Here is a 14,916-nt window from a genome sequence, read left to right on the forward strand (position 1 = left end):
TTTGTTTTATGGTTCTGCATATATAAAACAAGAAAATCAAGAAAATATGGTTTAAAAAAATTAAAACGGGAACAAGTCAGAGTAAATGTACAAGAGGCATACTTAAGAATAAGGGTAGGAGTAAGTAGGCACTAAAAGAGTAAAAGTAAGAGTAAAGAGCTTGAGTAAGATTAGTTCTATATAGTGGTAAGGAGGATTAAGAGTAGGCTTGGAGGCATGGCTGAGATGTCAGGATGGCAGTCGCATTTTAGAAGTGCTCCCAACCCCTCTGTCATCCACCTCCATCAACAACCTGATTGCCGGGTTTCCCGGTATGTCCTAGTTTCCTAGAGACCCCAAGACCACTTTGGGCCCAAACCAGAGCGGTAGAAGTGCCGACCAGCCTGGCCTGGAGAGAATGGGGCCAGGCCAGAGAAGGTAGAGGGGGCCTGAGAGTTATTGGGGGATAGCCCTGGCCTGTTGTTTTTGTCCCAGCACAACAACCAAGAGGGGGAAATGTTGGTCGCAGGGCCTTCACCTGCTCTGGGGCCCGATTGCAAAGACTGGTGCCCTACAAAGGGAAAAGCCTCTGAAACCCCATTGATAGCCATAAAGCAACCCCCCAGGTGCTCTAGGAGTCTCTTCCCCCCTTGCATATCTACTGGACAAAGCTTGCCTGGGCCTCCAAGCTTGACTGCTCATGCTACTGCAGATGAGGTAAGTGGGCAGAGCAGGTAGGGCTGCCTGAGGTCGTGGAACATTGAGGGCAGCTTCTGGCATTATGAGACGGCGAAGGCCTCACAACTGCCAGCTTTGACAGAGCATCGCTGGAGAAACTCAAGGGGGAACCTGGCTGACAGGGGCGCTTCCGGCGATACACTGAAGTCACCTCCATGGGTAGGAGCAACAGCCTTGTTTCCGGAGTTTAACTTCTTGTGCTGTCACAGGAGGGTGCCAAGAGGTTGAACGGCTGCAATGCACTCTTGTGACGAAACTGCCATGGGTAGAGATAAGGCGTACCTCTCCTTGACTGCTCAAACACGCATGGACCAGTACACCACTAGCCTGCTGGCAGTCCCAACTGGAAGGGCTGATGAATCACCCATCCGGGGATCTTGCTATGATCCTCACAGCAATCCAGTCCTCATGAACCGAAGATTGGGAAGGTCAGAGTAGATGTTGCGCTAGTGCGCCAGGACCTCCATAATGCAACAGCCAGGCTTACTGAAGCAGAAACAAGACTGTCCAATGTGAAAGATGAGGAAAAGATCCTCAACTCTCCTGGCACGTACTTTGGACTGCACCGCCATGCGGAAGATGCCAAATTCTGCTCATGGCGCAATAATATACGCATAATTGGCATTCCCGAAGGTGTGGAGACCCAAACCATGACTTACTTTCTTGAGAACTGGTTCAAGACCTGGATGCCCTCCACCCGTCTGTCACCCTGGTTTGCAATTGAGATGACCCACCGAGCCTTGACCACGAGACCCCTGTCCTTTTTCATGCTCAGCTCAGTGTGGTTTACGATAACAAAACAAGTTTTTTTGAGACGCTCGCGTCTGCATGGACATGGCTTACAGAGGAATGTGCGCTGGCCCGCCCCTGGTGGAGACATCCTCCAAACTCTGCCTTGGCTGACTCGCGACACAATGATGTACGACCCAAGGCACAGAAGAAACACACTCGCTCTCGGAGACATGGGTCATCCCAGCACGCTGTGTTCACATCTCCATCGCTCAGGCTTCGCTAGGGCTCCCCACTGGCGGCGGCCATGGGAGGGATCTCCGTCGCCTGCGGATAGGGTCTCACTGGACAGGGTGAACTTAAGTAGTGACACCAATCTATCCTGAAGTACCACCATTTAATGCTTCTCCTGTGCTCAGACTCTGGGACCTGAGAAATGTGTCTTATAAACATACTTACCTTCAGGGTGCTCTGTCGTACAAATGAATCCTCCATTATGGAGGGGTCAGCCACTGTCCATTAGTTTGGTATTATGATTTCTAAAGAATTTTTGCTATATATTGGCGACAGATGCTTCTGAGGGGGGAGTATGGGGAGGGATGGGGGTTGTGGGAACGAATGTAAGTTGGGGGGTATGTTTATGTTTTTGTTGGTTTGGGTACATGTTCAGTACCTGTCTTTTGCACCTTTTGTAAACACAGGCACACAACCATGCGGAGCAGACATAATCTCATTGAGACCCACGCAGGCTTGACACACATCTACAGGAAGGTGATAGAGAGCTGGCCAGCGGCACTTTTTTACCCTGCACACGTTAAATAGTAGGACCCCTACAAGCGCTATCATGAAACGTTAATGGTCTCTTAGATAAAGTAAAGCATACAGCCTACTTACTTTTACCCAACGCCACCGGCCAGATGTCCTTCTGCTCCAAGAAACTCACCTTTTGAGGGAGTGTTGCCCTTTCTTGGCCCACCGATGCTATAATAGAGTTTATCACGCTGGGTTTACCCCGGGAACCAGAGGGGAGGCTATTCTCCTAAAGAGCACCTTCCCTACGGTGGATGATGAGGTGGTGAGGGATAGGCAGGGGCACTTTGTGGCACTAACAGGCATACTGAGGGGAGTGCACTCAATCTAGTGAATGAGTACACACCCCCAGTGGCTCTACAAGATTTTTTGAGAGAACTCTTAGGGTCATAATGGAATTACCCCATGGACTGACACTGATAGGAGGTGATTTTAACACAGTCCCAGGTCCTGTGAAAGATACCTGAAGCACGTCCTCCATCTTCAGATGTAGTACTGTGTGTCACCTCTTGGTCTGGCTGTCATCTTCTGTGATGTGTGGAGGTTGTGGCACCCAAGAAGCTGGCAATTTACCCACATATCAGCAGCACACTACATACAATCCAGAATAGATATTATCCTTATGCCAGCCACTGACTATTGTATCCTTTCTCACATTCAAATTCTTCCCAGAGGCATATCTGACCTTGCCCCACTTCTGCTAAGTATTGGGTCTGCTGGGGTAGACCGAACTTCAAGCATACTTTGACAATAACAATGACTCAGTTTCTCCGCCAGGAGTCCTAAGGGCTGCTGGGAAGGGCGGTGATAAGGGGTCTTGCAAAATGCTGTACACGCTCCAGGCTGTCCGGCTTGAAATTACCTTGGCAACCCATCCTTCCAAAACGGTCTCTCGTCAATTGACATTGTCACAGGAGGAAATACGCAATCACTCAATGGAGGCAGCCAAATATCTCTGGCGTGCCTCTACAGCCTGAGTCTATAGCCAGGGGGCAAGAATAGGAAATTACTTTTTGGTTTGTCTCCCATCAGCAGCTGTCCAGAATTGTGGCAGAAATTGTAGATATAGAGGGTAATAGTGTACTGTCACTCCCTGAGGTGGCTGAAAAATTTGTTGGGTTGTACCAGTCACTTTATAGTGCATCTCCTGCTGTCGACCCCAGCTATTCGGCCCAATTTCTTGAAGAGGCACCCCTTCCCCTGTTGCCGCTACCAGGGAAGGACCTACTGGCCGAACCTATCACGAGTGCTGAAATAAGTTCGGAGATCTCTTCTCTTGCAGCCGGGAAAACTCCAGATCCCAATACCTTCCCTGACGAATACTATGTGGCATATCAAGAGATAGCAACACCCAGGCTGTTTGCCCTCTATGGTGAAGTTGAAAGCACTGGTGCCTTCCCACCCAGCTTGGACCCAGCTACCATAGTGGTTATCCCGAAGAATCATCCCCTCCTCCCGGGCCAGCATGGATTATCCCTCCATCTCACTTATTAACCGAAATGTTAAGATTTATGCCACAATTTTGACAACCCGTATAGGAAAGTACCATCTTGCCTGGCATGTTACCCCCATATTTCACTGTATATATGTTGTTTTAGTTGTATGTGTCACTGGGACCCTGCCAGCCAGTTGACCAATTTCAGCAATTTACATTGGCATACTGGAACACCCTTAAAATTCCCTAGTATATGGTACTGAGGTACCCAGGGTATTGGGGTTCCAGGAGATCCCTATGGGCTGAAGCATTTCTTTTGCCACCCATAGGGAGCTCTGACAATTCTTACACAGGCCTGCCACTGCAGCCTGAGTGAAATAACGTCCACGTTATTTCACAGCCATTTTACACTGCACTTAAGTAACTTATAAGTCACCTATATGTCTAACCTTTACCTGGTAAAGGTTAGGTGCAAAGTTACTTAGTGTGAGGGCACCCTGGCACTAGCCAAGGTGCCCCCACATTGTTCAGAGCCAATTCCCTGAACTTTGTGAGTGCGGGGACACCATTACACGCGTGCACTACATATAGGTCGCTACCTATATGTAGCTTCACAATGGTAACTCCGAATATGGCCATGTAACATGTCTAAGATCATGGAATTGCCCCCTCTATGCCATCCTGGCATTGTTGGCACAATTCCATGATCCCAGTGGTCTGTAGCACAGACCCTGGTACTGCCAAACTGCCCTTCCTGTGGTTTCACTGCAGCTGCTGCTGCTGCCAACCCCTCAGACAGGCATCTGCCCTCCTGGGGTCCAGCCAGGCCTGGCCCAGGATGGCAGAACAAAGAACTTCCTCTGAGAGAGGGTGTTACACCCTCTCCCTTTGGAAAATGGTGTGAAGGCAGGGGAGGAGTAGCCTCCCCCAGCCTCTGGAAATGCTTTGTTGGGCACAGATGTGCCCAATTCTGCATAAGCCAGTCTACACCGGTTCAGGGGACCCCTTAGCCCTGCTCTGGCGCGAAACTGGACAAAGGACAGGGGAGTGACCACTCCCCTGACCTGCACCTCCCCTGGGAGGTGTCCAGAGCTCCTCCAGTGTGCTCCAGACCTCTGCCATCTTGGAAACAGAGGTGCTGCTGGCACACTGGACTGCTCTGAGTGGCCAGTGCCACCAGGTGACGTCAGAGACTCCTTCTGATAGGCTCCTTCAGGTGTTAGTAGCCTATCCTCTCTCCTAGGTAGCCAAACCCTCTTTTCTGGCTATTTAGGGTCTCTGTCTCTGGGGAAACTTTAGATAACGAATGCAAGAGCTCAGCCGAGTTCCTCTGCATCTCTCTCTTCACCTTCTGATAAGGAATCGACTGCTGACTGCGCTGGAAGCCTGCAAAACTGCAACATAGTAGCAAAGACGACTACTGCAACTCTGTAACGCTGATCCTGCCGCCTTCTCGACTGTTTTCCTGCTTGTGCATGCTGTGGGGGTAGTCTGCCTCCTCTCTGCACCAGAAGCTCCGAAGAAATCTCCCGTGGGTCGACGGAATCTTCCCCCTGCAACCGCAGGCACCAAAAAGCTGCATTACCGGTCCCTTGGGTCTCCTCTCAGCACGACGAGCGAGGTCCCTCGAATCCAGCGACTCTGTCCAAGTGACCCCCACAGTCCAGTGACTCTTCAGTCCAAGTTTGGTGGAGGTAAGTCCTTGCCTCACCTCGCTGGGCTGCATTGCTGGGAACCGCGACTTTTGCAGCTACTCCGGCCCCTGTGCACTTCCGGCGGAAATCCTTTGTGCACAGCCAAGCCTGGGTCCACGGCACTCTAACCTGCATTGCACGACGTTCTAAGTTGGTCTCCGGCGACGTGGGACTCCTTTGTGCGACTTCGGGTGAGCACTGTTTCACGCATCCTCGTAGTGCCTGTTTCTGGCACTTCTCCGGGTGCTACCTGCTGCTGAGAGGGCTCCTTGTCTTGCTCGACATCCCCTCTCTCTCCTGGTCCAATTTGCGACCTCCTGGTCCCTCCAGGGCCACAGCAGCGTCCAAAAACGCTAACCGCACGATTTGCAGCTAGCTAGGCTTGTTGGCGTTCTTTCGGCGGGAAAACACTTCTGCACGACTCTCCACGGCGAGAGGGATCCGTCCACCAAAGGGGAAGTCTCTAGCCCTTTCCTTTCCTGCAGAAACCGCAGCTTCTTCTGTCCAGAAGAAGCTTCTTTGCACCCGCAGCTGGCATTTCCTGGGCATCTGCCCATCTACGACTTGCTTGTGACTTTTGGACTTGGTCCCCTTGTTCCACAGGTACCCTAGATTGGAAATCCACAGTTGTTGCATTGTTGGTTTGTGTCTTTCCTGCATTATTCCTCTAACACGACTTCTTTGTCCTTAGGGGAACTTTAGTGCACTTTGCACTCACTTTTCATGGTCTTGGGGAGGGTTATTTTTTCTAACTCTCACTATTTTCTAATAGTCCCAGCGACCCTCTACTAGGTCACATAGGTTTGGGGTCCATTCGTGGTTCGCATTCCACTTTTGGAGTATATGGTTTGTGTTGCCCCTATCCCTATGTTTCCCCATTGCATCCTATTGTAACTATACATTGTTTGCACTGTTTTCTAAGACTATACTGCATATTTTTGCTATTGTGTATATATATCTTGTGTATATTTCCTATCCTCTCACTGAGGGTACACTCTAAGATACTTTGGCATATTGTCATAAAAATAAAGTACCTTTATTTTTAGTATAACTGTGTATTGTGTTTTCTTATGATATTGTGCATATGACACTAAGTGGTACTGTAGTAGCTTCACACGTCTCCTAGTTCAGCCTAAGCTGCTCTGCTAAGCTACCATTATCTATCAGCCTAAGCTGCTAGACACCCTATACACTAATAAGGGATAACTGGGCCTGGTGCAAGGTGCAAGTACCCCTAGGTACTCACTACAAGCCAGTCCAGCCTCCTACAAATGGTCCACCTTGGGCACCAAGTGGGCAGATGAAAAATCCAGCATTTTGGAGCCAAAGTCCAAACTGATCTAGACTGGGAGAGAGACAGGACTTAGAGTGAAGTTAGGACTTACCTGGGACTCACTGGGTACTACCATATTTTAGTGATAGATTATGCATTTATATTTGCTTTGTTGACTACCTGAAATTCAAAGAAGCAACCAAACATGTCATTTGGACTCTGAAATGTCAAGTGCCTTTGATAGTCTCAAGGGACCTGTGCAGATAAAAGCCTGTGGCACGGGTGTTGATGCAATACTGCCGCAGTTGAACAATGTTAATAGAGCATTTACTGGCATTTAGCAGCTGTTTCCTACCCAGAGAGAACTACTGAGAAAGAGACATATTCCATAGTGGAAAATGAAATGAGGAGCATCTGTCACTATATGTTTGGGACTATTTTCACCATACAGGAGGCCCATAGGCCCTTGTAATGGCCATGAAGGCCGAAATCACAGAATTTATTTAGTGGCATATTTTGCTGTGTGGGTTGGGTTTTATTGTGGAGCATAAGGACGGACTGTCTCATGGGAATGCTGATGAGATTTTTGGAACAATAACTCCATTGGATGACAGAGAATCCCCTGGACAGGAGTAGTATCTAGAAGTGTGATTTAGGCTAGACAGGCTGTACAGTTGAAAGTCCCTTTGTGCAGTGTCTATGTAGCACCCTGTTCCTCAATTTAACCTTCTGGTACATCCAGTATGTCTTCTGGAGGAAAAGGCGTCATTAGTTTATTGAGCGGTGCTCTATGTGATTGAGGCATGTTTCATCAACAGAGCATGACACCCTTGTGGGATACTGCAGTTCACTCGAACTGGTAATCCTTTAGGTCAGTTTGCAGGTGTTTGCCCTTCCACTCCCCCACGTGGAATAGTAGCTGGTGGTTTAATTAGTTTGAAACACTACTTATACCTGTCAATGACATCCTTAATCAAAGTGTTATTTTATATTTCAAATTATCTTTAGTTCCAACTATAAACAATATTACTTCTTCCTGTTCCATGAGTTTGAGAACTCCCAGATAAATCATTCCTTATTTTGACCTAAATTCTCAGAAAACTGTCATTATTTGGGTTATAGCTTCAAACCTTGATTATCGTAATGCAATACATCCTACATTCGTTTTTCCCAACTGTGAGGTCCATCTTTCCCATACTATAACACTGGATTTCCTCATTACATTTAATAAGAGCAAGCTTTTGATTGTGGACAAATAAGTAAGACTTATAAGACCTAAAAGTACATATCCAACCCGTTAAGTACAATGCACCCTGCCCTGTGGGGTGCCAGGGGCCTGCTTAGGGGTCACTTACAGGCAATAAAAGTGGAGTTTAAGGATTGGCAAGGAGGTTATATTGCCAAGTGGAATTGGTGTTTTAAAACTGCATTCAGACTGCTATGGCAGGCCTGGGACACGGTTTAAGGGACTAAACAAGTTAGTGGCACAATATGTGCTGCAGGCCCACTAGTAGCCCTGTGTATATGTTATACCACTCTACAAGGGACTTATGAGTAAATTGCAGCAAGGCTGGGGATGATGAATAATGTATGAATATCAGTGAAGTAGTTCTTAGGGCCATTCCTTGCATTGTGTCAGAGCATATATTTTTCTGTTGAGTACTTTCGCACTTGGGACTTTTTCTGTAGCACAGGCATAAGGTCTGTGGGAAGGTAACTGCTTTGCTATGTTTTCACAAATGACATTGACAAAGTCCTAATGAGTTTCATGGAGTACAGTAGACTTTGTAATCTCTTCGTGATCAGTATTGGCCAAAACTGAGCCAGTGTATTTTATGCCTGACTTAGAAACAATGTTCCTAGCAAATTTTGGAGGGTAAATGTATTGCACTTAGTAACCCAATCAACAGACATATTCCAGAAGGGCAGCCACAGGCAGAAGCACCGACGAACAAACAAATCATCATAAAGTAGCAATGACACTGATTGGCTGTAGGCAAAGGAGGATGATAAATAGGTTCCTGCCTGCTTCTCAGTGTACACTGGGGTACTTTTTTGGTATCTCTGATTATTGGTGAGCATAATGTCTTGTTGCTTTGCAATAAAGTCAAAGCGGATTGCTTTCATGTCTTCTTTCTTTCTCTGTACTTCTTAGCTTTCTCTTTACACATCAAATCTGCATAGCTTCTATGGAAATCACAGAAGTAGAATGAACATCTGCAGAGGCACACGGTGTGTAACTAACTCTTCGAGTATCATAATGAAGTTGTACTGATACGCTGCTATTCAACCTCAAGAACCAAATCATTTAAAGCCACAATTGTGGTTGGATGCTGGGCCACCAAATATTACTACATCACTCATTTCCAATCAGCCTGATCTACCCAGGAAACTTCAGATACGAGTCTTTGAAAATGGATGATGTACAAGATCAAATCCCACAATAATTTTTGAAGAAAAAGCCATTTGAGCAATTCCTTACTAGCATGATGTTGTTCAAACACAGCCCGGAATCATGTAACAAAATTACAGTATTTTAAAGGCAGCGGTTTGGTTTCAGAATCAAATGGGGGGGGGGGTGACCAGACGAAGACTTCCTTAGTTAGGTATGGCACATAAGAGAAACTTTAAATACTCACTGAACAAAGAAATGTAGTTAACACTGTGCAATGAAGGAAGTAAAAAGTGTGGGGTTAGCTTTCTGCTAACCAGATTGGAATCACTATTATAGGTATTTATCAATCTCACTTTACGGGTTGCCTGTTCTTTCTTTTAGGTGCCAATAAGCTGTCCCTACTCACGTCCAGTGCTTTTTTTTATGGCAAACTGTCTCAATCACTTTTCTTGGATACCCTCTAGTCTTAAATCTGGCAACCATCCTTCGTTGTTCCATCTCAAAAGACTGACACGTACTAATGTTACTTGTTGCTCTCAATAACTCCCCATAAGGGATGCTCTACCTAAGCTTAGGTGGGTGACAACTACATGCATGTAAGATGTTGTTGCCTGCTGTGCTTTTCCTAAAAAACTAGTCTTGATGGGTTCACCCTCTACTGTCACCAACACATACAAAAATTCCATGGTATGGTGATGTGTTTTGTAGGTAAATTTTAAGTTAACATCATTTTCACCAATCCAAATGAGAAATGCATCCAACATCTATTGTGGCCCATCCCAAATTATAAAGAGGTCACCAATATAGCGTGTCCAAAATGCTATGTGTTGTGAACACTTTTCATTTTCCTCAGCCCAAATGTATTGGGCCTCCCACAAACCCATGAAGGTACTGGCATAACTGGGAGCAAAACAATTTCCCATCGAAGTTCCAGTGAGTTCTTTATACCATTGGTCATTAAACAGAAATAAATCATGTTCTAGACAAAAAATCAACATGCTTAGTAGCATCATGGAATGGTCATAGAGGAACAGGGGTTTGTTTCTGAAAAAGTATCTGCATGACCTAATCACCAGATCATGATTAATACAGGTGTACAAAGATGCTACATCTATGGTCACCAGAATGTAACTAGATTTCCAGGGAATGTCTTGGATTTTGGTGGTAAAATCCATACTGTCCCTATAGTAAGCTCGTAGGCTTAAACATAGGGGCACAGGAAAAATTCAAATAAATGGATGATGGGTTTCCCGTGTGGATTGGTGGCACACTGATTAAGATTAAGGATATAGACAACCGTGGACAGTGAGAAGTGATAACACTTTGGTATTGTCTGTTTGTTCTGGACACTGATGACGAAGCAATCTTTTGAGTGATTGTTTTATATTAACCTACTGAAACCTCCTGTGAGGACGTAGTCTCTGATCTAGTTTCATATAAAACTGCTATTTAGGGATAGCCATATCACCAGTATTTCTAAATTTGAGTTGTGTTCCTTTTTCTATATTAATTTTTCTTTTTCTTACTGTTTTCACGAGTGAAACTATTAGCATGTTTTGGTGTATGCCACTTGGCTTTTCGGTTCTGCTTACTGCACTTTCATATAAAGAGGATATACATGGATCTTGCCAATGGGTCATCAGCCACTTGGCTAAGGTATTTAGGACTGTATTGATAGATCTATGCATACAATAATGTATATAGTTCTACCATAGGCAGGAAATTCCTCTTGCGATATGATGTATTATATGAATGATCTCAGGTCTGGTTACCATATTAGTTTGCCACATGACTGGGTCCAGCAACTGGTATTAATAACTTTTGCGCATTATTTTTCTGGCCGCGCTTTACCTGAATGCAACACGCTAGTGTGTATTTTCAATTGAGGAATGTTTTGATGATGTTTTGCAATTATGGAGAAATCTGAAAAATGAAATGGCCATTTGCATTATATTAATATTGCATCAATTCATGTGAACCTGCCTTTTGGATATGGGCAGGATTTGTACAATTTACAAGTGATTTGTTTTGGTGGCAGAACATTTTGTCACATAGGGCCTCATTCTGACTTTGGCGGGCGGCGGAGGCCGCCCGCCAAAGTACCGCCGTCAGAAGACCGCTGCGCGGTCAAAAGACCGCCACGGTAATTCTGAGTTTCCCACTGGGCGGGCGGGCGACCGCCAGAAGGCCGCCCGCCCGCCCAGCGGGAAACCCCCTTCCACAAGGATGCCGGCTCCGAATGGAGCCGGTGGAGTGGAAAGGGTGCGATGGGTGCAGTCTTGGTGGGGCCCTGTTAGGGGGCCCCTGCAGTGCCCATGCCATTGGCATGGGCACTGCAAGGGCCCCCATGGGCCCCACGACACCCGTTACCGCCAACCAGGTTCTGGCGGTCAAAACCGCCAGAACCAGGCTGGCGGTAAGGGGGTCGGAATCCCCATGGCGGCGCTGCCTGCAGCGCCGCCATGGAGGATTCCTCAGGCCAGGGGAAAACCGGCGGGAAACCGCCGGTTTCCCTTTTCTGACTGCGGCTTTACCGCTGCGGTCAGAATTGGCCTGGATGCACTGCCAGCCTGTTGGCAGTGCATCCGCGGTCCCCGGCCCTGGCGGTCCATGACCGCCAGGGTCGTAATGACCCCCATAGTCTGTTAATTGTGTTTATGGCATGATCACGTTTTTTAAAGGGAGAAGGGGTATATATTCACTGGTATTCTTTGGTTTTGAAAAAGACAGAAGTCGAAACACGTCAGCCGCTTGAATAAAACCTTTGGATATTATCATACATAGGAGTGTGAGCTTCTCTGTGTGGATTAAAACACGGTGTCTGCTATCAAATATACATATTATATATGTGTGTGTGTGTATACTCTCTAGTGCTGCCAGCCACCACTGAAGAAATCCAATAGCTGAAGTGGGCGTGCTAACTGCCCCATGCTGTTTGCTGGGGTGAACAAAAGCAAACACAAAAGCAAAATGTGAATGACAGTTGAACAGACCGATTGATGAAGAATGCTGGTGCAAAGACTATTATGTATATATGTGTTGTTCATTTATTATTCTTATTGACACTAGCAAAACAGCTTAAGTTGCCTCTAAGCCAGACCTAAAAATCATACACAACACCTACCAGGGGACTCACAGCGTGGATCATCTGTTCAGGCCTTGCAGAATGTTAAAAGGGGGAGCATTAGTTCCAATGATAAAATGTCATTCGATCCTCAGAAACTGGGCTAGCCTTGTTTTCTTTGGTTTTGGGTGGCTGTATCTAGGCTGCCAAGTCAGCTCTTCAGCTGCATAGAGTTTCTCTTTGTTGCCTTGCATACTCTGAGCAGGGAACTGAAAACAGTGCAAAGATTTGCCCTTTGGTCTAGGCAGGTAACTTCGATGCGGATTGAAAAGGTCTGCATTGAGCACATTAAGCAACACTTTCTTCAGCTTCTGCAGACGCCTGCCTTTTTCAGCATGTGCATTCTTCTCAGCAGTTAGCGACATCATACTTAGGGCGAATCCATTCCTTCTCACTAACTGATTTCTGCAGTTATGGAGATTTTTCGGAGCAGTGCACCTCTTGTTTGCATCCAGCATGTAAGGAACTAGGATACACCTATGCTACTTTGAATTGCATTGTGTGGCAGTAGTTGTACTTCATCCAAATATTCACTCAGCCATATATGTACTGACTTACAAAAATGTTTATAGAATACAGCATTTTTACTTTATGCCTATCCGTGGTTATAAATGCTGTGTAATTAGATGACTCACAAATATTTCTAACTACGCATGTACCAAATTACACCCTTAAGTATATATCATTTACTGAGATTACTATCTGTGCATGTGCCCTGTACCACGATATTAATGCTTAAGTAAAATGTATTTTAAATTTTTCATTTTTTTCTTTTGAGTAATTTCGTATTATTCATCACAAATGTTTTTGTTTAAATGCTTTTCTTCTAAGGACAGACAACTAATATTAGACTTTCATTTACAAAATTATGTGTGTGGCTTGGCACAATGATTGTAAGCAATGCAGATTGTGAAGTATATTTTACTCGTAAAGTTCAGTGAAAAAAGGAGCAAAGCCTCCCCAACTGATCAAACCCAAGGAATCAAAGGGATTAAAATAATAACTTCTTTTTCAGCTCATGGCCGATTTTCTGGACAGCAAGCAAGTTGTCCTATTCAAGACTTCAAGAAGTGTGCCGTTTATTCCAGAGAAACGTTTCATAGCGACAACAGTCCTACTTCCACCACCACCAACACCACCACCACAGGTAATGCAGATCTTCTACACAAATTTTAACACAACTCTTGAAATATAATTAAAGGTACACCTGCTCTATTTCTGCACTGAAGTGATTTAGCTAATTTTCAAAACCAGAGTCTTTCAGATAAATTGGCACCAATGCGGACTTTGTCATATTCCTTGGCCTTTGCTACACTATTTTATTATACTGTATTGTGGCCTTTCCCTAGTTTGTATTATCCCTAAGTGGGGACTTTGATAATGTTCAGTTGTACATTTGGAATACAACGGAGATTGAGGGGCGCATGCTGCAGCCTGTCTCCCCCCCATTTAGACACTCATGCAACCATTCACATACCCACTCAGACCCTCACATACCCACTCACAGACCCAGTCAGACACTCATGCACCCACTCACAGACCCACTCAGACACCGACAACACACCCACTCACAGACCTACTCAGACACTGTTGCACCCCCTCACAGATCCACTCAGGATGTCATCATCCACTCACAGAACCACTGAGACCCTCACACATCCACTCTCACACCCAGACTGACACTGTCACAACCAGAGACACCCTCTCACACCTGTTCTCACACTCAAAGAGACAGACCCTTTGGCTGTGCATGGCACAAAGTTAGGTGGTTATAGGGGGTGGTGTGGCGATGTTTGGATTAACATATAGTAATTGAAATTAATTTACGTTAAAAAATCCATAGAAATTCACTGAAAAAAACAAAGGTTGGAGGGACGTTATGGTTAAGTTCTGAATTTACTCATACAAAACCATAGAAATTCATCAGTTATAGTTAGAGGTATTTCAAGTAACTAAAACTTGCGCCCTATGGTAACTATAACTCGTGCCCTTGTCATGTACTGCTAATTACCCCAGATATTACAGAAATCATGCCTTATATAACTTCATTAAAAATATCAATGAAGCATTAGCAGTCAAACTAATGAAGAAAAAACTGTGCTTGTGCCTTCTTTGAAGTTTCTAGAGGTTTTTCTTCAAAGTGCTTAGAATATCATAACTCCCCTGCCCTGGCCCCAGACTGGCTGCTGAGACAGTGTGGAGGTGACAAGCCCTTTGTGGACAAAGTTGCAGTGAAGCTTTCTACGTTTGCATTTAATCACTTTTTGGAAGTTGAAAAATCTCCAGTGGGAGGAAACTGCAGGCTGTAGACATTGAGGGCCCCAGGAGGCTACTTACCCCTCTGAAGAGGAGCAACTGAACTTAATTTGCTGCTGCGGAGAAAAACGTAGCAAAACAAATGCGAAGTCAGGCTGACAGATGCACTTGGGGCGAATTGGCGAACAGCTAGTTACCAGTCTCCTGTCGGTTTCCAGGCCACTTTTTGGTGGAATGTTTTCACAGTCCCAAGTTTATATTTTTGGCTATTTGGGCTGTTTCTCTGCCCCTGAGAAAAAAAAGGTCAAGCGACTACTACACCCAGTTATGTGACCCAGCATACATGCTACAGGCACAAATGGCTTGGACTAGAAAATGCCAACTTCCTAAAAGTGACATTATCAGAACGTGACTTAAAATCCACCTTTACATTTAAAGAGGGTTTTAAATTACATTCTGTCTGTTTCTAATCAAACCTTAACA

The 14,916-nt window shown here is 45.5% G+C and overlaps 1 protein-coding gene across 1 annotated transcript in view; it reads left to right on the forward strand.

Moving 5' to 3' along the window:
• The window catches only part of LOC138299981 (bile acid receptor-like), a 579,850-nt gene that overhangs the window by 506,379 nt on the left and 58,555 nt on the right, over positions 1-14,916 (forward strand). Inside the window, exon 10 of the mRNA XM_069238746.1 lies at positions 13,193-13,324. Coding sequence (XP_069094847.1) covers positions 13,193-13,324 — 132 coding nt within the window. The remainder of the gene's footprint in view (positions 1-13,192; positions 13,325-14,916) is intronic.

The sequence above is a fragment of the Pleurodeles waltl genome, chromosome 6, assembly GCF_031143425.1.
Source record: "Pleurodeles waltl isolate 20211129_DDA chromosome 6, aPleWal1.hap1.20221129, whole genome shotgun sequence".
In the NCBI taxonomy this organism is placed as follows: domain Eukaryota; kingdom Metazoa; phylum Chordata; class Amphibia; order Caudata; family Salamandridae; genus Pleurodeles; species Pleurodeles waltl.